The 25,053-nt window shown below is 36.8% G+C and overlaps 2 protein-coding genes across 3 annotated transcripts in view; one reads left to right on the top strand and one right to left on the bottom strand.

Annotated features, from left to right (window-relative positions):
• The first annotated feature begins 4,875 nt into the window (after positions 1-4,875).
• Positions 4,876-16,219, top strand: LOC117418011 (nuclear receptor-binding factor 2-like). Its single transcript, XM_034030509.3, has 4 exons — positions 4,876-5,106; positions 11,653-11,737; positions 12,680-12,720; positions 12,928-16,219. Exons 1-4 carry the CDS (start codon positions 5,077-5,079, stop codon positions 13,624-13,626), a joined length of 855 nt encoding a protein of 284 aa, XP_033886400.1. The 5' UTR covers positions 4,876-5,076; the 3' UTR covers positions 13,627-16,219.
• Positions 16,220-18,693: 2,474 nt separating this feature from the next.
• Positions 18,694-25,053, bottom strand: part of LOC117418185 (probable JmjC domain-containing histone demethylation protein 2C) — a 101,725-nt gene continuing 95,365 nt past the window's right edge. Inside the window, exons 19-26 of one of the 2 annotated variants that reach the window (XM_059035806.1) lie at positions 24,152-24,320; positions 23,953-24,043; positions 23,683-23,813; positions 23,455-23,598; positions 23,050-23,189; positions 21,105-21,281; positions 20,037-20,168; positions 18,694-19,605 (exon numbers count right to left, since the gene is read on the bottom strand). In XM_059035806.1, the coding sequence (XP_058891789.1) occupies positions 19,510-19,605; positions 20,037-20,168; positions 21,105-21,281; positions 23,050-23,189; positions 23,455-23,598; positions 23,683-23,813; positions 23,953-24,043; positions 24,152-24,320 (1,080 nt within the window). In that variant the 3' untranslated portion in view covers positions 18,694-19,509. The remainder of the gene's footprint in view (positions 19,606-20,036; positions 20,169-21,104; positions 21,282-23,049; positions 23,190-23,454; positions 23,599-23,682; positions 23,814-23,952; positions 24,044-24,151; positions 24,321-25,053) is intronic. The other variant, XM_034030871.3, reaches the window with a different exon arrangement.

Genomic DNA, 25,053 nt, shown 5'->3' with positions numbered 1-25,053 from the left:
GTGACAGGCCTACCCTTTCTCCTTTTAAAGTGGCCCTGTGTGGGAGGCTCCTCCACATAGATAAGACTCAGGAAACCTGCCTTCAGCTCCGGGCTGAAAATACACAGTCTAAGCAAAATCAGAAACAACAACAGCAACAGCAGAAAGAGCCATCTGAAGAAAGTGTGGGCAGAGGAACCCTGCCTCCCGAGGAGAGGAAGGCTGGAAGTGAAGCTGGCTCATCAGTACTTTTCAGGGAGCCATCAGGCAGGTAAAAGGCAGCTCCACACCTCCCTCCTACTCTCAAATTCCACTTTCCTTCACATGATGCGCTATCAATACCAGCGTACTTCTTGACTGATAGGATTAAAGACCTCTTCACTGGTATGACAGCCAGCTTTAGAACACAGAATCTAAATAGTCGGTATTTCTGTCCTGTGGTCTTCCCCCAACCACAAAAAACACAGACCACCTTATCTGTATGAAATATCTCCACCCTCTATTTAAAAACTATTTTCTGTTATACCATATTTCCATAGCATTGCAGAACTGCTTAACACATATCTTCTCAGACATACTGTATTTACTCCAAATCTAAACTAAAAATTTACTCAGAGAAATATCAGATTTTTTTTTAGGAGGTGGGGTGGGGTGGGGGAGGGGGGGGGGGGGGTTGGTAACTTTATTGGGTGTGTTTTTACTGTCCGTATTGTTTGAATAGTAAAAAAAATAATAATAATAAACTATGGTAAATGCATTAAAAACATGGGATACTGAATTACTATCATGCATTTTAAAATGTTTTATGGGGCATGTCCTGGCAATGGCCATTATTAACTGTAGGCTTAGAACGATTTTATATGACTAGTTTTGTAATTTAAATTATTTATGAAGTCTGTTCTGATTAAATAAATGAAGTTGCTATTGCCTTCCTTTATAGCTGTCTAAAATGCTTCAGTTTATCTTTTCAAAACTGTATTTAATTGATTTAAAAAAGACTTTAAATAATGCAAGAGTTTTGTGAACAGGGCCTGTTATCTGGTTATACAACATTTAAGTAGCAAATCGTTTTTTACAAGAGAAAAATATCAGTTCATCTGAAACCTCTGAGTTTTAAAAAGTCACTCGGATTTGATGGCTGAAACAGAAAACGGTACAAATGAAATCTAAACGATAAGAACAAATAGTTATTTAAGCTGATAAGTTACTATTTAAGGTCATCCTCAAAACATTTCGATAAAGTGCTCCTGAATTTCTCTTTGTTGTGCTCATGTTCTATACTGCCTAGCAGACTATGCCACATTCCTTTCTTATTTTAGTGACATAAATGCACTTGAGATTTCAAAGAATAGTATTTTACCCATACCTTACCTTTCAATGATGTATGGAATTATTTGTAATGGTTCTACACCACAAAGCTTGTGGAGTCAACAGAGTTAAAAAGTCAAATATCACATGATTTTGCTAAAAACCACATACCACGCAGGCAAGATGGCTGCATGTTAGGTCTAGAAGAAAAAAAAAAGCTTTTCTAACCATATGTATTTTAAGTGGCACTTTCCCCACCAACTGCAATGGATGCTAGTGTGAAACATTGGGAAGCTACTGCATTCATTCAGCCTACCAGAGCATCTAATGCCAAGAGGAAGTTTTCCAATTTACTAGCTCAACATGCCACCTACTGGTTCTGAATGTAACTGCATCCATTACCTGGTAATTAAGAGACGAGCAATAACTTAAGTGTTTTGTTAATCAATTACAGTACAGCAACATTAATTATTACGGTAATTAAAGTTATGGTGTCCTGCTATTTAAATTCAAGTCAATCTTTATCATAGAGTAAATATTTAAAACATCATATACAGATACCACTACCAGTAATGTTTCATGTGCTGCTTTACCATTTTAGTACATGTGTTAAAATGAATACACATTATGTTTGATAATGGAAAACACAGTTTGTGTTCAAGGTAACAAAATGCATTTTCTTCTTAATTTGAGACATGAAATGTGTTTTTCTGTAATCAGACACACTCTTTATCACTACAAGTATAAGGTGTAAAAAAAATCTCCTTACATGTAAACCATCCCAGTCCAATTTCGTGGTAGTTCTGATTACATTGAACAAATATTCAATTTACATGACTAAATCTGTTTAACGACAAGCTTTGATATACTCTATATGGAATTGATTGCAAAATATACCTTTTTATTTTAGAATGTAGAAATAAAATTACTATGACACCAAAAAGCACTCTTTTATTAAGTGCAATGTATCCTTTATGTCTGGCTTAGGCACGCCATCTAAACTGTTATCATTTTTTTGTTGTTGTTAAAATAGTTTGTGGTGCGTGTGTGTGTGTGTGTTTTTATCATTTTCAATATTCGTCAAGTATATTTATTTTGAAGAACTGTGGCTGCGTTCTGTTACCCACAGCTTGCTGCGCCAGCTGCTCTTGCTGCTGTCTTTCTGACGTCACACGCACCTTAGAGAAACGCGTCTCCAAACTTTGCAGCACAGTAGTGAAGCGTTTGAAAACACAACACAGTATTCCCGAATGCAGGGCTACTCAACCCTGGTCCTGGAGGGCTGCTGTCACTCCTGGTTTTTGTTGTAACTGTACTCTAAATTGATTAATTGGATGAATTAAGCTTCTAATAAGGATAGTATAAATTGGCAATCAGTGTCTAAGAATGCCAGCTGTTCTAAGCGCCAGCCAGTCTAAGGGCCACAAGACCTTTTCCAAATCTCTCCCAATGGCTGCTAGAGGCCTCATTCCTACTTTGACACCTAACGTCTGGATCCCCTGAACAAAGCGGGTTCACTTGTTCTCCACTCCCAGAAAGAACACTGGTAAGTACCTGCTGCACATACCGTTACTAAGTAGAGCTGGGTGTCGTCAGCATAGGAGTGAAATATGAGGCTGTGTTGGTGGATGAGGTGACCCAAGGGAAGCATGTAGATATTGAAGAGAAGGGGCCCAAGAACAGATCCTTGGGGGGACACCACAAGTGACTGGGTTTGCAACACCACTGCGTCCAGCATAGAAAACATCCATATAGGTAAGAGGACATCCAGGATCCAGAGATTCCAGCATACTTCTGAAGGCGGTCAAGAAGAATGCCATGATCTATGGTGTCAAAAGCAGCTGTTAGGTCAAGGAGGACAAGCACAGGGGGAGCACCAGCATCAGCATTGAGCAGGAGATCATTCACAATCCAGAGCAGAGCAGTTTCAGTACTGTGATGCGGCCTGAAACCAGACTGTAGAGATTCAAGCAGATTGTTGTCTGTGAGATGTTTCATCAGCTGACTGGCTACAGCCCTTTCGAGAGTTTTTGAGAGAAACGGGAGATTGGAGATGGGACTGAAATTAGACAAATCATCCGGGTCGAGGGAGGGTTTTTTGAGTACCAGCGTAACTCGAGCAAGCTTGAGGGCAGCAGGAACCGAGCCAGAGTCCAGGGACAGGTAGAGTGTGCATAATGGAAGGAGCAAGATCAGAAGCACAGAGATGGACACGGTCAGTCAGCCAGGGGTCCAGGGGGCATGTGGCAGTACCAGTTAGAGTGGATGCAGAGACACATTCTGAGAGTTTCAGAGGATTCACCAGGTTTTTGGGACGGAAGGAGATAACCGTATCAGTAGCGGAGGAAGGAGCAAGGAGATTAATATTAGCAGTGATTAAGAAATGGTCAGAGTTGTGCTATGTCTGTCAAAATGCACAAGCCCTTTATTTTTTTTTAGACTGAGGCACAGTAGAGGAAGACAGTTTATTCAAGTTGGAGAAAAATTATGATTGGTAGGCTTACACCACCTTTGTCAGAAACATCTAGCTAACTGTCTATAGCAAAGTCTATTATTATTATTATAGCATAGTAAGTGCATAATTTTTTTTTTAAAAAACACCATAACCTGCAAAGATATCATTTAAATTAAAACTGGCAAACGTAAACCAACTCACACAACATACAACCTATTTTTTGTTTGTCAAACGGTGTTGACAAATGATTATGCCGGTATGATTTTTCTGCCAATGCAAAAACCAGGCAACCTACAAAATTGTAGGGGGAAAAAAAGAATTTAACACGTATTATTTGTTCTCGAGCCATTTACAATATTATGTAACCGTATGTTTTTGATGCAGCATAACTAATATTTATAAGCTATTTCCCGGCCGATACCATGCAGAGTATTGCACGTGTTCAGGACGGGTTAAACCTGAGATGAGCACGAAACAGTTTCTGAAAGAGTAATTGATTGCTGGAACACTTGCTCCCTCTTGTGGTCACTGCTAACCTTGCGCTGAGTACCGTCTTGTGGATTACAGTTGAACTGCACTACCACTATTTTAAAATAAACTTTATCATTCCTGTTGATGTTTACAGATATCTCATTTTAAACGTGCTGTAAGACAAATAATAGTTTTGTTGTGAATCTCTCCTGTTTTCCCATATGCTATGGTAACGAGCATTTGTATGATAATATTTTTATAAGGGTACCTTGTTACTGATCGTTTTATATTTAAAAAAACAGCTAGGAAGGCATTTGCTTAAAGGCAAGACATTTAAATGCACAATTGCTTTATTTTTTGTTGTTCTTCCATGTAGCAAGGCGTTGGATGACATTTTCGGTGTGCAGGTTTCAATGGGATAGGAAACGCGTTCCACTGGCAGCGGCTAAAACTACCTTTGGAGAATGTAAACAAACCGGAATGTCAAAGAGACATGCCTGCTAATTGGTTTCAGTGTGCTAAAGGCCAAACTATGAACGAACGTAGTGAGAACCAAAGAATAATATAAACATTATAATATATCGCAAACGGACCCTACAGCTTTAACTGTTAAACAGCTACCTACACAATTGTGTTATCGCGGGATCTCCTCCCGAGCGAGTTTTCAGAGTACGAACAGGAAGGAAGGCGGCTGTATGACGTCACCGTGCTGTGGAGTTGTTGTGTGTTTATCGACACAACACTACAATCCTATATTACGAAGCTGATTGTTCCTATGGAGTGACTGGCAGGTACAGATGCCCATCTCCAGGACAGACGTGTGCCTCGCATGCGGCTCCCAGGCGTGAAGACTGTGTAAACCGATGGAGGTGATGGAAAGTCCTCTGAATCTCGTAAGTTTCGTTGATGTTTGTCTACAGGCTGCACTGTAACCCCCTCGCCTTGAACCCAACGAAACAAAAGACATTTCAATTTACACGATTTTACATACACATGTATCCGCTGTGATCGGTTAACAACTCTTTAGCCGCGTTTTATTCGACTCGCAGAGTGTTCAATTATTTCAACAAAGTATGATTCACTTACCTCCCTCGATTTAACATTGTTATGTTATTGACAAAAATACACACATAGTTATATACGTTAATGTAAAACTGTAGCTGATAGAGTTGGTTGCATCAATGGGGCCAACTAGCACCAATGCAATGATAAACTATAGCCGTGAAAATGTAGGCAATTATTTCCACGCACAGGCATTTCACCAAATGATCCTGCCAACATTTACACTCGTTTGTTTAGCCAGTTAGACACGAATGCATTTCCCAGGGAGCACCCGGTACTGGTGTATTCGGTACCCAGGTCCATGGCAACTGTGTTCACACAAAAGTTGGTAACACGAAATGCTCTTTGGCCGAAGACTGTATTAACAGCACTAGTATTAAGAAGATGCATTAATTGCAAGTGATTAGTTTAACCATCTTGGTAGAATACCTGTAGCTACATCCGTATGCAATCTCCATTGTTTAATCTTATGTTTTAGTTTCTCTTTATGAGCTACAGTGGAGCTTGCTGGCGACATTCTGCATTAAATAGCAGGATTGTGATAAGCAAACAGTGACATACTGGAAAGAATGCTCAAGAAGGGGCTAAAGCAGCCTCAATGGCATGTAAACAACCTGGGAAACCAATATGGGTTGTTTGTGGTAAAGCATACTATACAGGACGTGAAGTCACCCAGAAATCATATTTAGTATACAATTATGAATTTCACTAAATCACACTGAGCCACAAATAAAGGCAGATATATTTATTTTATTTACTTACAGCTTCTAACAAAATTAACATCAGCCTACTATAAATTATATATGAAATTAAACCACGCTGTTACAAATATTGTGCTGGCTAAATATGAAAATGAGTTGTCGCTGATGTGTTTTTTTTTAAACTTTTGGGTAAGACCCTGTGTGAACAGTGCTTGTTGAGATATTTGTTTAATACAAAGTTAAAAAGCTACTACTTATCCGTGGCCGCCATACATTTTATCTATACAGTATTTTTCTGCATCAATTTTTTTTAGCGATTTATAGACATAGCTCACATTTATGTAACACAAATAAAACTGCAGTATAATGATTAAACTGACATTATTGGTGTCTGTTTACTACATTCTTCGACCAGGGCCTTTATCCGTGTAATTAGAGCACTTGAAAGGCCAAGACGTTTGCCTGCAGTGCTTGATTTTGTTTCTTAGTTTTACTTTGATTAGGTGTTTTTGAACTACATTTTTTAGCTACAATATTATCATTTAATTATTTCGCAGACACTTTTATCCAAAGTGACTTACAGAAATTAAACAAAATATAAAAATACTAAATTAAACATTTTACAATGTTTTTTTATAAGAAGGAAAAAGAAAACAGAAAAATAAGGATACAGAGAGAAACGACAGATGAAAAGACATAGCAGGCATATAAAAACAAATGAAAAAGTATAAACATTTTAAAATACACAACTAACTAATACATTAACAAAACAGTCAGTGTCCTTTCCCAATGTTCTTACACGAATGCCACACATACCGGCAGGGAAGATGAATCATAGCTATCCTTAATCGGAGGCAGCAGAAACAGGTGTGTGATGGACGCAGGTGAAAACAACAAAGTCCAGTGATGCTCTATGACACGCAGAGAACACGTGCAATGATGATGTTGTTGTTTGAGTGAGAATGTTACATAGCCCTTTTTGATTTTACATTTTTTGCTAAATTGTAAGCAAGATCTAATATTCAAAACACCTGCCGTAACTCAGTTCCACCGTTGTATTTAAATGGTCTTCGAGATAATTACATTGTTTTAGTGGGATGTGTGACAATTCTTTAATATATCACCTGTAATTCCTCAGGAAATGTACCTCAGTAAGTAGTTTTGGATACAAGAAGCATCTACTGCGATCAGCCATCTATCATAGTGTGTCAAATCAGCTTTTTATTCTTGTCCACTGTGACACACTGTCTTCAGGGAGAGTTATATATTCCCTAATATGGAGATGTGTATTTAAAACAAATGACCGATTAAGCTTTTTTTAAATGTGTGTATGTATTTAGGAAGTGTGCATTAAAGCTAAAAACGCAAATGAAAATAAGCTGTCCTCATTAAAGAACGAGCCCCTTCCTCATATCCAGCGAGAAGAGCATCTGCAGTAACAATTTCATGCACGTGTTGCAAGCAAGTTCATGAGAGTGTGTTGAGCAATCTTTCCTAACAATAACAGCTGCATGTAAAAACAAACTCCCAACCCCCACACACAGCCAATGCAGCTTTATCTGCAGGGGCTACCTGTTTGTATTATGTTTTTGAAAAACAGAAGAGAGAAAACACTGTTCTTTTTTTATCTGGTTAAACGTGATTGAAATTCATGTTTAACTCAAACTTTATCACATTCTGTTCTTTGAGAGACTGGCAGGGCTGAAACTCCACCTTTCAACACTGCTTATCGAATGACACAGTCCCGAACACGTGTGACACATTGCTTACGTTTCAGATGGTTAATAGATTGTAAGAAAGTAACATGCTAGCTTAATGATGGTGTTTAAAAGCTGATTGTGTGATCTGCAGGTTCCTGAGTTGCTCTGACATGTCAGTTGACTAGGTTAAAAGTAAGAGCTTGCTTAACAATTGCAACAGACTGTTCAAGAACAAACTTTCTTGTGCAAACACTGTAGACAGATTAAACCTCGCCAAGTTCTGACACTTTATTCAGAAATAACCTTTAATCAGGCGTAGTGCTGGAGTAATAAAATAAAAAAGCAACGTGTAAAAGCAACTGTTGCATTGCCTGACGATCCTACTCGGTGTTACACTACAAGATGATTACATGGTGTCTGTTTACAACATCCTTCCGTAGTCTATCCATCTGTACTTTCTACTTTACCAGTCGACAGTCCAGTTTATTCATAACTTCAAGTAACAGGACTAAGCAGGGGTGTAAGCAGTTTGGATTGCTGATTTCCTTCATAATGACCCGTACCTTGAAAGTGACGAGATGCATATCAAGACTGTAAACTACTGCAAGCACCCAGCATTCTTATTGAAAAGCACAATGCTGCAGTCTAACACAAATTATCTATTTTTTTAACATAACAGTAGCCCTCTACATGTTTGAGACCATGTATTGTAACCCTTTATGTTTTACCTGACTGGTTTGTTTTTACTACTGGTTTCAAAGTCGAATCTAAACCCAGATGTGATCCACTAAATTCATTCGCCGTATGCTCTTTGTTTGTTAGTTTACAAATATTTTTTAAATGTGAAAGCCTAAGTTTTCAATCACAAATTTAGTTTTATCTGTACGGACACCTAATCTGTCTCTAAATAGCTATGCGCCTGCTACTGCAGTATGAAGTTATGAGTAGTGTTCTGTGTTTTCGGTTTTTATCTTAAAAACAATTTCCAGGAATGTATTTTACACGTATTAAAGTAGGGATAAAATCAGTTAAACGTTTTTAATTGAAACATCAGTAAAAACTGGGGGGGGGGAAATCTTAGTATACTCACTTTACACATGGAATATGATGCGCAGCAGTTCTGGTTTCTGATTAATAATGTCCCTGGCATGTATGTTGAATCAGAATCTGTGCAAGTCGAAGCCACATTTTCCCAAGTTAGCTGGTACTTTGTGAACGTTTGGGCAATCGCTGTGCTGACGGAAATAGTATCTACAGAAGGTATGAACATGACATCATCACAAAACATGCCAGGTTTATTCACCTTTAAATCATAAAAAGAAAAGAAAATTGACAGAACTGGGCGGTGCAAGCGATTGTGTGACGCGTCAAAACTCACACTGGACATTTACATCAGTGCATTCCATGTAGGTTTACCAACTAACAGCCTTTGCACACTGGATCCGATAACGCATCCAAATTGAACGTGCGCCTAAACAGAAAAAAAAGATCATGTGCTTTCCGTATTGCACCTTGCACGCTGAGTCTGTAATTGTCGTACGACAGTGATGCGTCAATTTTGGAATCGAACCAAGTTAAATTTGACGTGCGTTTAAAAATACACTGACCAATGAAAAACGACTGCGAAGACACGTGGATTCTTGGAGTTCCCTGAACAAAATGGAAAATCTAATTGTGTGTGCTGCCAAACAAAAATTACTTTATGATAAATCCAAGATTACAAAGACTTTGTGAAAAAAAAAAAAAAAAAAAAAAAAAACATATGGAAAGACATTGCCGTGGACTTGGGCATGAATGCTATGTATTATAAAACATGAAATTATGAACTGATCGCATACATAAACGTGGATTTTGTGCAGTATAGGTTAGCATATACCTTTTATTTCAGTTGTAGTCGAGGAAGTAAAGAAACAATGGCCTAACCTGGAGAGACATATCGGAGAACGAAGCATGACCGGGCAAGAGCGGTCAGGGCTGAACAGTCAGAAGAGAGGGGCAGTACATGAAAGTGATGGAATTTCTGGCTCCATACACAGAGAGTAGTAGAAGGTCATTATGGTAAAGTATTTTCGGTAGCTCATTGCTAGCTTCCCAACTTTTAGATATATTTTTTACAGGAGCGAGTGTTTGAAAAATTAAATATTGGTCATTGATCATTAAGTTTATACATCATTTAACATTTTTATTGTGTTTCAAAGTTATGTACAACAGAATTGTATTTATTTTTTATTAAAATACTGAAACTAGGTATATTTACTACAAAGCCTTCACTGCACATCAGCGCTCTGAAGTACGATATTAACGCATTTAATGTGCAATGGACTGACGCATGACTTCTTCGGATGACGGATGCTAAATGACGGAACAGATCCAGTGTGCAATGGCCTTAAGATTGTCGGCGTTAGGCAGTGTTGACAGACAGTACTGTCACACGGTCACCAATACATACCTCTCTGCAATAAACAGTGGCTGTCCAGCAAAGCACAGCGCTCTGACAAACTCATTAACACAGTCGTTCTGCGCTGTCTTTTATTAAAGCGTGTGTAGAAGCCGCATAAATGGATTGCTTGTCTCTCAGTTCACTTTATTCTTTTAGTTTAATGCGTTGTTTTTTTTTCTTTTGTGTGAACATGTACCTCAATGCAGCAGTATTTGCAGCGCTATGCATCCTCTGCCTCATCTGACCCACTTCTGCTATTTTTGCTTTTTGTATACTTCGAAACAGTATTTCAATTTAGTTTTTGCTCAAGCTAGGAGTTACTACGCCCAGCAATTGCCACAATAATCAGACTTTGATTGGCCAACATAATCAGGTGGTAATGTGTTTGTGAAGTGACAGAGAACCACGTTTGAACGTTATTTGATCCTCTGACATCTGCTGTATCCTAGGATACAGTGTAGGGCTGCTTATTACAATGTCAGAGTCAAAATAAATCAAAATATTGTGTATTTCCTAGAAAATAGTACCGGGAAAATATTGAATAGACAAAAACGGAAAACATGTAATTTTTCGGTAAAATTCTGAATAAACCACAAATGCGGAACATTAGTTATGAGTAAACTACACAGAACACTAGTTATGAGTAAACTACACAGAACACTAGTTATGAGTAAACTACACAGAACAGTAGTTATGAGTAAACTACACATTCAAGCCACAAGCACTGCTTTTATGCTGGAAATACATTTCAAAATCCAGATGAATAGTCAAATATATTTACATCTTTCAATTGACTGAATAATATAAATAAAGCAGTGTATTACATTTAGGGATGTAATGATAAACTAAAGTCATGCTAGAATACACAATATGCAGATCATGATACAATATGTATCGCGATATATGTGATGGTCCTGATAAGCTACTTGACAGACTTGTATAAAAAACTAAAATGAGTTAAGCAGAGTATGCATTTATACCAACTGCAGAACACACTTATTCTTCATGCAAAAACCACTTGATGAACAACTACAATGTTGTGCTTTTAGTCTTGCGTCATGATACATACCTCTACTGCGATACGATATATCATGTAAAGAAAGTATCGTGATTCATCGATTACATTAGAGTATCATACCATAGGATCACAATAAGACCCTGAATCCCCCTACATTACCTGGCAAAGCAAATGAGAGAATTTGCTGTTCCATTCAGTACAATTGATTTTATTCATTTCAGACCAATTAAAATCCAATATATACCAAATATTTTTTTTACACTTTGTCTATAGGGCTTCAGTAATGAAACAAAAAGTAGTGGGAAATGAAAATGTCAATGCAGTCAAATACGTAACGTTGGCTATACAAAACTGTTTTTGTAATGCTCCTAAAATTGTACAGCAAGCATCTCTAGAGCTTAACAACGTATTTGAAGGTACTGCAGGTGTAAATTGTTTTTTAAAACTGTGTTATCTTTTAGAGTTGTCATAAATTGAGGCATTTTGCACTGTGCTCTAATGACAAGTTTCATTTTCAGGCTCATCAACAGAGCAGGAAGGCAGACCGCTTGTTGGCAGCTGGGAAGTATGAAGAAGCCATCGCTTGCCATAGAAAAGCTGAAGGTTGGGTCATTCGTTTCATTAATGATTTTTATAGAAAGAATTATAGTGGCGTTACTTTTATTAGTTACTACATCATTGTAGACTACATATGTACAATATTTGCTTGTGGGAGAAAATGCTAGTTTTCAATCATTAATTGATTGACACCCCTAATTTGCACATTTAATGGCAGGTTGTTTTATTTTTTATAAAGTGAAAAGGAAACTGGATTAACACAGTAATGTATGATCACAAATGATAACCGTTCCTTGAAATTACATTACTCATTTTTATACTATACTAAAATAAACAGATTTTTTTTTTTATGCACTAATATTAAAACAATGTATAATGAACAGTGCTGCAAAACGAAAGATCAGTGCAGAGCCAAAACTGTTAGCTTGATGTGCAGCTTATTTTGATCTTGGAGTCCACCCGGGTGTTTTGTGAAAATGATGTCTATGAAGTGGAATTCACTCGCGTGGAAGCCTGGATATCGGTGATGCCCCTGCTGTGCAGGAGGCACCCTGGGGTTCTGGTCACGGGGTTGGCTGGGTGTTGTCCAACACTCAAGGGGAGATCCCAGCCTGCTTGCTAAGTAGCACACACTGTTGTCTATGTCGCTACTAAAGTCAGCCGTGACCATGCTACGAACCTAGATTTTAATAAGCGTTGCTTCACTGTAATTGTCCTTTGGGGATCACTGCAGGTTTTACTGCTTACGTATACAGCTTTTTATAGCTAAGCAGCATATGTTTCGACTTAAATAATGGATAGGGAACGTGTTTTTAAAAAAAAAACATGTAAACAGATTAGACAACCTTAAATATTATAGATGTGTGTAAATGTACTGTGCGAGAAGCTTGAAGAGTAAGTAGGCTTTGTTATAAGAGTGTGTGTAAATGTATGCCTTGTATTATTAGTAAAATCATTCATTATCTTTATTTCCACTGTTTGATTCAGATTTGCTATATGAAGCCATGAAGCTGACGCAGTCTGAACAGGTAGGAGCAGGTTTTGAGTAATGCTTGTTTCATTGTCATTCATTGCATCTCTCTACACCAAGCAGTGGATATTGTTTTATTATTATTTTAAGCTTTTCAGATTTCATAACTTCTCAATTCAATATAATACATGTGTGCTTTTGTGTTTTAGTAAATACAAGTAACTGATGACATGAATGTATTTTAAATATTTATTTTTATTCACAGGCTCACCTGTCACTGGAATTACAAAGGGACAGTCATATCAGACAGCAGCGACTGATTGAAGAGAAGTGGAAACGGGCCAAAAGAGAAGGGAAGAGAGTCCATCATCACAGCCTAACCCCAGCAGACAGAGATGTAGCTGCATATCCCCTGTGTTCTCCACAAAAACCCTCCTTGACAGAAATGGACGGTGGCCACAGAGCCCTGGGCTCAGCTCTGGAGCGGTTCGGACCTGTGGAGCGTGAGTACGACACTTGGCTGTACTTACTCAAGAACAAAGGGGCTGCTTTGGAGACCTGCACAGGGAGCAAAGCCCTCAAGGATGACAAGACTAGACTAGAAGAACAAGAGACTGCCATTGCCGACCTGAAAAAGCTGGTTGACTTCCTTCTAGCTGAAAACGAGAAAGTTACACAGGAAAACCAGCAGCTCAAAGCTGAAAATGCAAGGCTGAAAAAAGCCCCGCTAGAAAAGGAGCCCTATGCAGATGCTGACTTTGTAGAGAAATCTGAGCTGTGGGGACTGCCTCAGCACTCCAATGATAGGAAGGCAAAGGACATTCCAGTACCTAATCTTCCTCCTTTAGAAATGCCCACTCAAGACATTTCACTGGATGATCTCCCTGCTTTAGAGCTTCCGGAAGACATTCAGGCTGAACTTCAAGAGCTAATGAACATGAAGAGTGCCAGTGACAAACTGTAGCACAGTAAAGACAAAAGAAAAAGGGAGTTTGGTGCTCACAAGGCTGGTATATGAGGAAAAAAAACAACCCCATTGCAGGATGCGTTCAGTGGCTACCCTGCAGATAGTGTGACACTGTCAAGCATAATTTTTACAGTACTCTATTAATTTAATACTCTAAATTTACTGCAGCTGTACTGGTTAAAATATTAGGGGCCATGCCTTATGCTAAAAAAAAAAAAATGCTTGTGTGGCTGTCTTGTAATGTCCTAAAAATTGAAATAAAAAAAATCTTCAGCTTCTGAAGAATCCTATATGTGAACCCCAAGCTGACATTCCATCGCACTTGCACTGGGTGAAACCTGGAGTCTCATTATACCCTTGTCCTGTGAAAGCATAGCTCCCTACTAATGTTCTAAGAAAATGAAAAGGTGTGCTTTTTGTACACAAAGGTTTATGTGCATGTTCGGGGAGCAGAAGTAGAAGGGTTGTGGGTGGGGGTAGTAAAAGAAGAGTTTCTGTTTCTGATATATTCCTTTTACTTCTTTCTAAATATATTGGTTGCTACATTTACACAAATGCATCAGTGACACAGATTGGTTATGCCACGTAATTAAATGGGGTAACGAATTTGTAGTAAGCCCCTGCGTGATGCTGAGCTATAGTAATCTCTTAACCATTTGCGGTCCAATTTATTTTCACACAAGCTGTTTACTTTACACACGCTGTTTAATAGTAATTTTATTCACAGTAAAACAGGTTTAAGGCACTGCATATCAACTGGACACTCAGTACTGAATCTCCAGCCCTGCCCCACTCCTTGTTCGCTGTATTTATCACATATCTCTTCATAGTAGTGCATACTGATAAATCATCTCCTGATCACTCATTTTATCACCAAACTCCTCAATAATGCTATCCAAGTCATTATTTTATTACTATAACATCTCAAAAAGCTTGGCAAATGTCTGCGATATTCTTTGAGCGCTGGATGCGGAAGCAGCTGTCTTGTTTGTTTATGTCCGTGTTATGTCTGTGGTGAAGGGACTATGCGTATTGCTCAGATCCGCCTCAGTTTTTTATTTTTCCGGCCTCACTCAGCCATTGAAAGCTTTTCTCGGCTTTTTCCTGAGAAAAAAACGACTAGGGACCTGTGTTTGACGTCTTTTTGATTATGTTGGACGGGGTCAGTCGTCAGACCGGAAAGGAAAAATTGTAATGTTGGACGTGGTCCGACAGAGGACCGCAAAGTTGGCATATATTCATGAGGTGGTCTTGCTTTGGTCTAAATAAACAGTTTGAGGACCCAACAACTAACTTGATGTACTGTAATTTAAATTAAAATATTCTAATAACCCATGCTGCAATAAAAGCCCTTTTATACTGTGATATGTAAAAGTAGCCTTGGGCCCTTTGAATGCCTGGTTTAAAATACAGAAGCATAGTAGCGTTCTTTACTTTAAAATAATAATTTGTATCCCCTGCTGAGGATTCTTCTCCCCAGCTAAACGATATTGTGGAGCTGGGCATCCATTCATATGTCACGCTTAAGAGTTTTGCTAGCGAATTCAGATAACCTTTTATTCAGTTGTAAAAATTGCTAGTAGCACTCTTTAGCACTTTATACGTTGTTGATCGTATCAGAATATTGGGGTAAATGAAGGCCGTCTGTCTGCATGTCACACATTTTTACATATATCAAGCGCATACTCATTTGTTACGACAGTTGGTTTGGACATTATTTTGCACAAGTAGCACAAACAGTTTACATTACATTTATACATTTGCATTGCATACAGTGGATGTACAGTAGGTGAAGGTGATCCACTTTTTCATGTTACTGAGGGCTCTGATTTTGTATTTACAGTTCGGTGGGGTTGTGATAATAATAATGAATCCTGTGGCATTGGTGAAAATCTAGCTAAGATCAATAGCAGCAAGTTATAAGCCTTTCTGTCAATACTGCAAGTTACTGTCTTGTATGAAAAGTGTATCCAGTACCTCATGTGTGATTAACTATATATATATATATATATATATATATATATATATATATATATATATATAGTTAGACACACTCACTTTGGTTTTTTTTTTGGTCACTAAGTTAATTTGTACTGTAATCAGTCAGCTACTGAACACATAAGTAATGTTTATATCACACAAACCTACTCTTTCAGGTAACTGCATTTTAATATGCATAATCATCCAGAAGTACAACTGTATCAGGGTGCATTTCTAATTGTAAGCACTAACCTGGATTGATCAACTTGTGCCACATATTTGAGCTCTTAATGTGATGCAACTTATTGAGCCCGTTGTATGAATGGCTTATATTTATGTTTTATAAAGAGGGAACCAAATCAGCAATGTTTTTATGATTGGTTTACATAACAAAGTAATCAGGGTACATCATATATATATATATATATATATATATATATATATATATATATATATATATTAGTATTATTGCTTGATGTAAATCTAAAAAAAATCTGTGTGCTATAAATTCTTAAAAAAAAAAAATGTATCTTGTTTCGGTGCATGAATGAATAAATGCTAGTTGTAAGTATATGATCTTTAAGAATACAATAAAGACAATTTATTTAAAGACTGTTCAATTCATTTTAATCTTTCTTTAGGGAGTCTGAAGTAAATATACACAGTTAAGGTGTGTGGGGTATTTTATAAAAGATCATCTCATGCAGTTTAAGCAGTTCTGTCTGCTCATACTGGTAAATAGACTTGCTATTTGGAAAGCCACATTTTACATTCCACTGTGTTTTTTTTTTTCCTGATGTTGCATGACTGTCAATATGGAATCACTATTTAAATAGGTTGCAGCCCTGTACACTAGTCACAGTAACATTGTTCTTTGGAGCAGATGGTTTCCATAACCTACACCAGAATTTTTTTTTATTTTTTTTATTTTACATTATACAGAAAGCAGTTTAAAGGTAATAGGAGATTAAAACATGCTGAGCACAGCCTTGAACAGAACAGTGCAATAAAAATAGTTAAAAAAAAAATGCAGTGCTGATATCTATTTCCAAATTTTTCAGATCACTTATCTTGTTGGGAAAATGTCTTCAAGGTATATTGTGACAATGTCCTTTAATGTTGTTTTCAGTGCACTAGAAGAAAATGCAGCTGCATTCTTCACCAGCACAATCAAGCATCTACTGTTTCAGCTCTCCGAAGCCTTTTCATTCATTTAAAATAAACACTTCTCAGCCTGTGCAAAGGAAGGCTCATCACGGTTTATTGATAGGAGACATTAGCAAGCATTCGTATTCTTTCAGTCAGCTATAACTAAATATTCATGAAGTATGAGTTCCACCTGTATTAACAGAAGTACCAGGAGCAAACTGACGATCAGCTTGGAGAAAAAAACATCTTGTAATTCAAACAGTATTAGAAAAAATGGTAGGTTTGAGGGCCAATTCTGTTCTTAGTAAAGTGTTCAACTACTACCTCAAAAGGCAACATGAACCATAATGAATTGATTTTTAACTACCAAAATGCACAAGACGTAACGTAATATAGAGCTTTATCTGATGTGCTCAGGGAAAGATTTACATTGAAAAGTTAACTGTAATAATACTATTGCTCTAGATAAGGCAACTGTTCACAACTTCTGTAAATCTATAATTGTGGAAAATCTGGTCCCAGTTGAGTTCCTCTAATTTATGGTTTGAATGGCATCGACAATCCTGATACCTCAAGGTCAGTTGTTTACTTAGTCTAAATCTAATTATAAGCACTAGACATTTGAACAATTTACTAACAGGACAGCCACTTGTTAGTGACTCACCTTGACAATTTGGTCTTGTTAGCAAATAAAATATGTCAATAGACACTGGATAAAACACCGTTACTCATTTTTAAAGATGATTTACAGTTCAAAGTGTAACATTTAATTATCAGTCAGCTACTGCCATCAAGTGGTATTTCTAGTGAATGAATCTGTTATACTTACAATCTGTGTTCTACCCCGAAATAAAACATATCGTAGGGATAAATGTGAATACACTACAGATGTTTCCTAACAACTTATTTCAGGGAAAATACTCAATGTAGATTTAGTGCTGTGAATTCTACAGCAGACAACAATTTATCTGATGGCTTGACAATAATAATTGTATTTTTGGATAGGGTATAACACATTATAATACAGGTAAATAGAATGAAATCAAGATTAGGGGGACCAGATCATGAAAGAAACAAGAACTAAAGTGCAATATTAAAGGCCATTGATGACCTAGGAGCTCATTACGAATGTTTCTCTGGGTCTAGTAATAAGTTTGAGGTAATAGTAGGTTTTCAGAAGATAGAGTACATGTCTTAAGATCAAAGGGGAGGGTAGTGCCTGACTAAGGGATCAACAACACAGTTAATCAGCACACTCCAGACTGCTTCTCTCCATATTACAATTGTGTGGGCAAAGATCAAAGTGGTATGAATAGAGTCAGTACATGAATATTAGAATCGGCTTTCAAGGGCATGGAACAGCTGGTAAATTGCACATTACAAATCAAGTGATATCTTAAAGGGCTGAAGCAGGAGAACTAAGGATATGTGGGCAATCCCAGTAATTTCTCCAATGCTGCCATCAATGTCTGGCATCTAACACGTTAATTGTTTAAAATGAGGTTTTAACTGATGCACAAAATAGTCCAAAAGACCAAGGTTAACATCATCACACAATATAATAAATGGAAGCTTGAACAAGCTACTGGAACGTGATAGTTTGATTATGCAATCAAAGTGGACTAAACACAGTATTAGCTTGCCTGACTACAATATCACAGAATACAAATATATAGTTTTAATGCACTTTTTTTATTTTATTCACAGTAAAGTTCCTTCAAATCGATTAACTATTGGAAATTGATGCACCATTCCTATTATCTTATGCTTTTCTCCTGCAGAATTAGAGCTATCAGTATAAAAAGTAGGCCACCCTGACCTGAATCCTCCATGTGTTCATGTAAAAATGTAATTGTAGCATACTGACAGATGGGTTCCTGCATATATCCCCCGATTCGGATACTCTCATTAACATAAAAGTAAACAACACCAGCATTTGATAAATCCATTTTAATGGAAAATGTAAAACCCCTTTCAACTTCAAATGTAGAAAGCATGTAACACTTGCACTTAACAAATTTGAAGCAAGCCATGTTTTAAAAAAATACATCATTGAATGTATATATGTATATATTTACACAGCATAATACGTTTTGATAATAGTCATTTAAACTTCAAAAGTTCACCATAACAATTGTCTTGAATAAATTACAGCCTTTGTAAATTGTCTTCAGTTTTACAGTGAATACTTTTTTAAATGCTTAAGTGTTTGTGTTATTCATTTAGTCATTTTGCTTTACATTACAGAACTTTACATTGCTTACAATAGTTTGGCAGTTAGTTTTTCAAAAGATATGACATGATGGCTGTGCGATTCAGCAAAGGTTCCCCAAGCACAGGCAATTGCTGGTGTCTGTAGCCTTGCTCACAGTAACTGTCTCAATATAGTGAACAGTATCAGACTAATATTAGCAAACTGTACAAGTCACATTTACATTTGAATTATAACATAGAGCTCTGTAATTCTTTTCAAAAATAAATACATCATTTTATTTATTTTATTTAAACAAAATTATACAGTATAATACAAAAAACAGCACTGTGCTGTTTTTAATAGATTATCTTTAGTCTTGCATTGAAATCACAGTTATTGTGATCTGTTGGGCTATACTGTAATGGTGTTCGTAACAAATACCATTTAAGTCTGCTTGGCACTGTAGGTTCATGATGCTAAGGTTAGTGCATCCATATGATGAAGAACTCCAGCTACCCCCAGTCTTCAAGATCAATAAGGAGAAAATGTAAATACTGTCAAGAGTTTTCTTCCATATCTTCAAGCTCTTCATCACAGAACCTTTTTAAACTTCCAACTGCATCCTTTACTGTATGATAATAGATATTTTTGACCTATAAAAAAAGAAAAAAACATCCTTTTATTTCTCTGACTCATTTACCAAGAAGCATTACATTTCTTGATTTAAAAAAATGCTGACAACCTAATTTGTCCTTTTATATGAAAAATAAAACCACTGCATACTAATACAGAAAATTACACATAAACACCAATTATCACTCCTGACTTGCATCTTCCTTAGAAATGGTTGCTAGTATAGATAACGTATTGTGTGAAAGCAATGTGTTCACAACTTGGTTTGTAAGTAAAGTAAATCAAACACTAAAGATACTGTTTGTTTTTTTTATATGAAATTAGTAGCCTATTGTACTGATGCCTAATTAGGAAAATCTGGTAAAACTCCTATTGACAAGAAGGACTGTGGGATAATGCTTGGCAAAAAAAACTTTCACTGCAGAAAAGAGCACCTCTTTAACACCGTTACCTGTAGCTTATCTTCATAGTTAATCTCGTCTTTAGATGATCTTAGTTCCTGTGTTAAGTGAAATGAGTGCACCACATGTTCTGGAGACACAAAGTCATTAATCACTTGAACGCAGCTGTGAAGATTCTGCACCTGCAAAACCACAAGAATCATTTAAAATAGTACATTCAGTTTTATCAAAAGGAAGGAAGTCAACTTCCTTTGCAAATACTGTAAGCACCTCGAAATCACATTCAGTATTCACTATATATAAAAAATGCAGTATATCGTATGGCAACCTCAGTCACACATTGGGAGATGCAGGTTTTAAAAATAATTCAAGCATTGTGCATTCCACAGGTCCTTATTTGGCTACTAACTAAATGTAAGAAAATGTTTCCCCTTTCTGATTACTGCCTGATGGCATACATACACAAGGCAGAGTTGCAAGAATATATTGGAAAAGTTTGTGTCTTCTCTTATGTTCAGAGACCTTTATAAATCAAACAATTTCCTCTATATATATATATATATATATATATATATATATATATATATATATATATATATATATATATATATATATATATATATAAAAACAATTACTGCATTTCAGGGACTATCAGCAAAACATAATAAACAGTAACAATTTTTATAGTAGCTTTGTATTGCACAAGATTTGGCATTTAACTTTATATTTGATGTGTTAAATATAATTTGGGAAAAAATACTGTGGCTGTGATGAACAGTACTTTAAATTGTAAAAGTATTGGTACAGATGATTTACAGTATTTAAGATGCAAAAAACATCATTAAAAGTTGTAGGATGTATGCTTCATTTATTTTTTTGTATCTCAAGGACCGTGGATAGTACCTGATGTCTGACAGGTTTGTAATATTTATTGAATTTAAAATACAGTACACACCTAAAATGTTGTACAAATAAAAAGTGTAAAGTATAGAATGAAACTGATATAAAAGGGTGTAAGGTGAATTATATCCATTTGTCACATGGCCCCTTTTCAAGATTCTCAGTGGGCTTATCCAGTATTATTCACTATATAAACCTTATTATAAGTAGAGACTCACCTGATGAATTGCCCCAGCAGGAATAATGACAGAATCACCAAGAAACTGTACAACAGTCCAGCCCTGAACACCATGCTCTTCAAACAACCTTTGTCTCAGCTTTCTGGTCAGGTACCAGTTCTGATCACGGAGAGGATCTTGTTCTTGGGGGACCTCCAAGCCCTGCTCCTTTGCAACCTGCAGTGCAGATAATAGGGAAACAAAACCAGAACAGGAATTATATATATATATATATATATATATATATATATATATATATATATATATATATATATATATATATATATATATATATACACACACACACACAGTACTGTGCAAAAGTTTTAGGCAGGTGTGAAAAAATGCTGTAAAGTAAGAATGCTTTCAAAAATAGACATGTTAATAGTTTATATTTATCAATTAACAAAATGCAAAGTGAGTGAACAGAAGAAAAATCTACATCAAATCAATATTTGGTGTGACCATCGTTTGCCTTCAAAACAGCATCAATTCTTCTAGGTACACTTGCACACAGTTTTTGAAGGAACTCGGCAGGTAGGTTGGCCCAAACATCTTGGAGAACTAACCACAGTTCTGTGGATTTAGGCAGCCTCAGTTGCTTCTCTCGCTTCATGTAATCCCAGACAGACTCGATGATGTTGAGATCAGGGCTCTCTGGGGACCATACCATCACTTCCAGGACTCCTTGTTCTTCTTTACGCTGAAGATACTTCTTAATGACTTTCGCTGTATGTTTGGGGTCGTTGTCATGCTGCAGCATAAGTATCTGCCTGTACTTCTCAGCATTGAGGAGACCATTAATTCTAACCAAATCCCCAACTCCATTTGCAGAAATGCAGCCCCAAACTTGCAAGGAACCTCCACCATGCTTCACTGTTGCCTGCAGACACTCATTCGTGTACTGCTCTCCAGTCCTTCAGCGAACAAACTGCCTTCTGCTACAGCCAAATATTTCACATTTTGACTCCTCAGTCCAGAGCACCTGCTGCCATTTTTCTGCACCCCAGTTCCTGTGTTTTCATGCATAGTTGAGTCGCTTGGCCTTGTTTCCACGTCGGAGGTATGGCTTTTTGGCCGCAAGTCTTCCATGAAGGCCACTTCTGACCAGACTTCTCCGGACAGTAGATGGGTGTACCAGGGTCCCACTGTTTTCTGCCAATTCTGAGCTGATGGCACTGCTGGACATCTTCCGATTGTGAAGGGAAGTAAGCATGATGCGTCTTTCATCTGCTGCAGTAAGTTTCCTTGGCCGACCACTGCGTCTACGGTCCTCAACGTTGCCCGTTTCTTTGTGCTTCTTCAAAAGCGCTTGGACAGCACATCTGGAAACTCCTGTCTGCCTTGAAATTTCTGCCTAGGAGAGACCTTGCTGATGCAGTATAACTACCTTGTGTCTTGTTGCTGTGCTCAGTCTTGCCATGGTGTATGACTTTTGACAGTAAACTGTCTTCAGCAACCTCACCTTGTTAGCTGAGTTTGGCTGTTCCTCACCCAGTTTTATTCCTCCTACACAGCTGTTTCTGTTTCAGTTAATGATTGTGTTTCAACCTACATATTGAATTGATGATCATTAGCACCTGTTTGGTATAATTGTTTAATCATACACCTGACTATATGCCTACAAAATCCCTGACTTTGTGCAAGTGTACCTAGAATTGATGCTGTTTTGAAGGCAAAGGGTGGTCACTGCAGACAGACTGGTTTCTCCCTCTATCCCCAGATTCCGATACCCTCAATAAGGTGCTATAGAATGTTCTAACCAAGTTTAGTCACAAATCATGAATCTGTTTTAAAAATAAATAAATCCACAACATTAAAAAAAAAGAACAGAGCTCTCCTTTCAAAACATGCAACCTGCCCTGAAAGGACACACACTCAATTAAGGCATTGCGTTGTATGGGAGGAGGTCAAACTTATTTTTCTAGCACAATGAAATTATAACCTTTTGCAGAAAGTCTTTAATTTTCTCAGCATCTTTGTTCCCATAAATGTGCCACAAGGCCCCTGGAGTCTCAGTAGAGTCCTTCAGTCTCTTCTTCATGTTCTCATCCAAATCTTCTTCTTCCAGTCTTTTCAACACACCTACAAAGAAAACACTGTTTTATTGCACCATTCCCCAATACTTATCTGGAAATGGAAGAAAATGTTATCCCACCATTTCAACACTGTTGACCAATACAGAGATCTAAGAAAAATGTATTCTAGAAATGGTACCCCAATTTAACACAGCAAACTAGTCTCAGGTAAGCTTAACATTTTAATGGCTCACTATAAAAGCATAGAAACTATTTATTTCATAATTTTATTTTTATCAGTTACTTATAGTAGTTGTCAACATATTTCTTACCTGTTTTAGAAAGGACTCCATTTCCTTTGGCTACTCCGACATAAACAAGCACGTTGACTATATCAGAAACTTCCAAGTGTAGGTTCGCTGTTCCGAAATCATGTTCCTTAGAAGCAGTGACACCTGGCACAGAATCATGAGCAGCTGATTAGGCATGGTAAAATCTCCTAACGTTAATAAAAATAAAAATTAAATTCTTGCAACAGCCGCTTAGTTATTTGCACATACCATATGCACAGCACAGTCTGGGCCCCAGGTCTGGCCGCACAAAAAAAGTAGGCAAACGTGATGCCAAGTTGAGTTTTCCCTCAGGGTCTGAATACTCAGGCAGGGGTAAGTTTCGCATCAAGTCATCATACCTAGAATTATAATTAAAAAAAAAAAAAAGAAAAATACTGAAGTCAAAATTTGACAAAAAAATTTAATTTATTAATAATAATAATAATAATAATAATAATAATAATAATAATAATAATAATAATAATAAAGCTATTTTACCTAGAAGGCATTAGGGCCATGAATTCTTCCCCAGATGGCCAATCTTTTAAGCGATATACCATAGTTTCTCCATCCTTTGACTTGAGTCTTTCTAAATAGAAAAGCAAAACAAAAAAAAATATTATATATATTTCATTTTCAAACTGTTTTTTTTTTGTTTTGTTTTTTTTAAATAATAACTCATGTAAGGTATGCTTACTTGTTAGATCCTCAAATCCATCCCAAAATTCCTTGATGCTCGAGTTAGAAACCACTCCATCTTTGCAGTTTAAGAGGTCTCCCTGATGATCTGCAAACTCCTGGTTAAATGACTCTGCCTTCCACAGATTGGCATTCAATTTCTTATGTACCCCTGACACAAGAACAGGCTGAAACAATAAAATATTTAATTAAACACCCTGAAGAGTAGTATAACTTGCCCGATCATCACAATATGCATAAAACAATCATTACTAATACCATTTACATACTGAACATTCTTCTGGAGAAGGCTGTAAGGGTTTGGAATTTAATCATGCTGATGTTCAGCATATTCACTACAATTCATAAATAAGGGTTTGCATTTATTTGCTTATTGTACATGGATTCAATGAATATTGCCAACACTGATTGCTTGTTTATTTATTTTCCATTTCCTAATATAACCTCTATTTACAGTTTCTGATGTTTTAAATGCAGTTGAAACTGATTTACAGACGCGACAACAGATCTCCAAAAATAGATTTGGTCAATCTCATATTCCTTTAGCTAGATGAACCTGGTCACCTCAGAGGTTTGTGTGTCTTACAAGTTTGTGTGATGGGAGCTTTATTGAAATAATCAAACAGTAGAGCTGTGCATAAGCTGTAAAGATTTTAATGGGCAGAAATTCAATCAATGTGGCAGTGAAATGGTTAATTTTTACTGGAAAACACCAGTATTTGAAACAGACTGCATGAATCATGGAATGTAGGCGTGTGCCAATTAGGACAATAAACTTAGTGTTCTGTGTAAAGAGTTAAATACTATATTAACTATACTTTCAAGTACTAAATGTTATTTTTTTTAAAATCATACTTAATGACAGGCATTTCCAGGTACTGTAATGTGTAACATTCTGAA

Source organism: Acipenser ruthenus, chromosome 13 (assembly GCF_902713425.1).
Source record: "Acipenser ruthenus chromosome 13, fAciRut3.2 maternal haplotype, whole genome shotgun sequence".
NCBI classification, from domain to species: Eukaryota; Metazoa; Chordata; class Actinopteri; order Acipenseriformes; family Acipenseridae; genus Acipenser; species Acipenser ruthenus.
This window is presented reverse-complemented; position numbering and strand designations above follow the sequence as displayed.

Excerpts from the sequence above, each read along its gene's own strand:
- LOC117418011 (XM_034030509.3), top strand. The coding sequence starts at position 5,077 with ATGGAGGTGATGGAAAGTCCTCTGAATCTC. Across the intron at positions 11,738-12,679 it reads TTGCCATAGAAAAGCTGAAG|ATTTGCTATATGAAGCCATG; the intron begins GTTGGGTCATTC and ends TGTTTGATTCAG. Across the intron at positions 12,721-12,927 it reads AGCTGACGCAGTCTGAACAG|GCTCACCTGTCACTGGAATT; the intron begins GTAGGAGCAGGT and ends TTTTATTCACAG.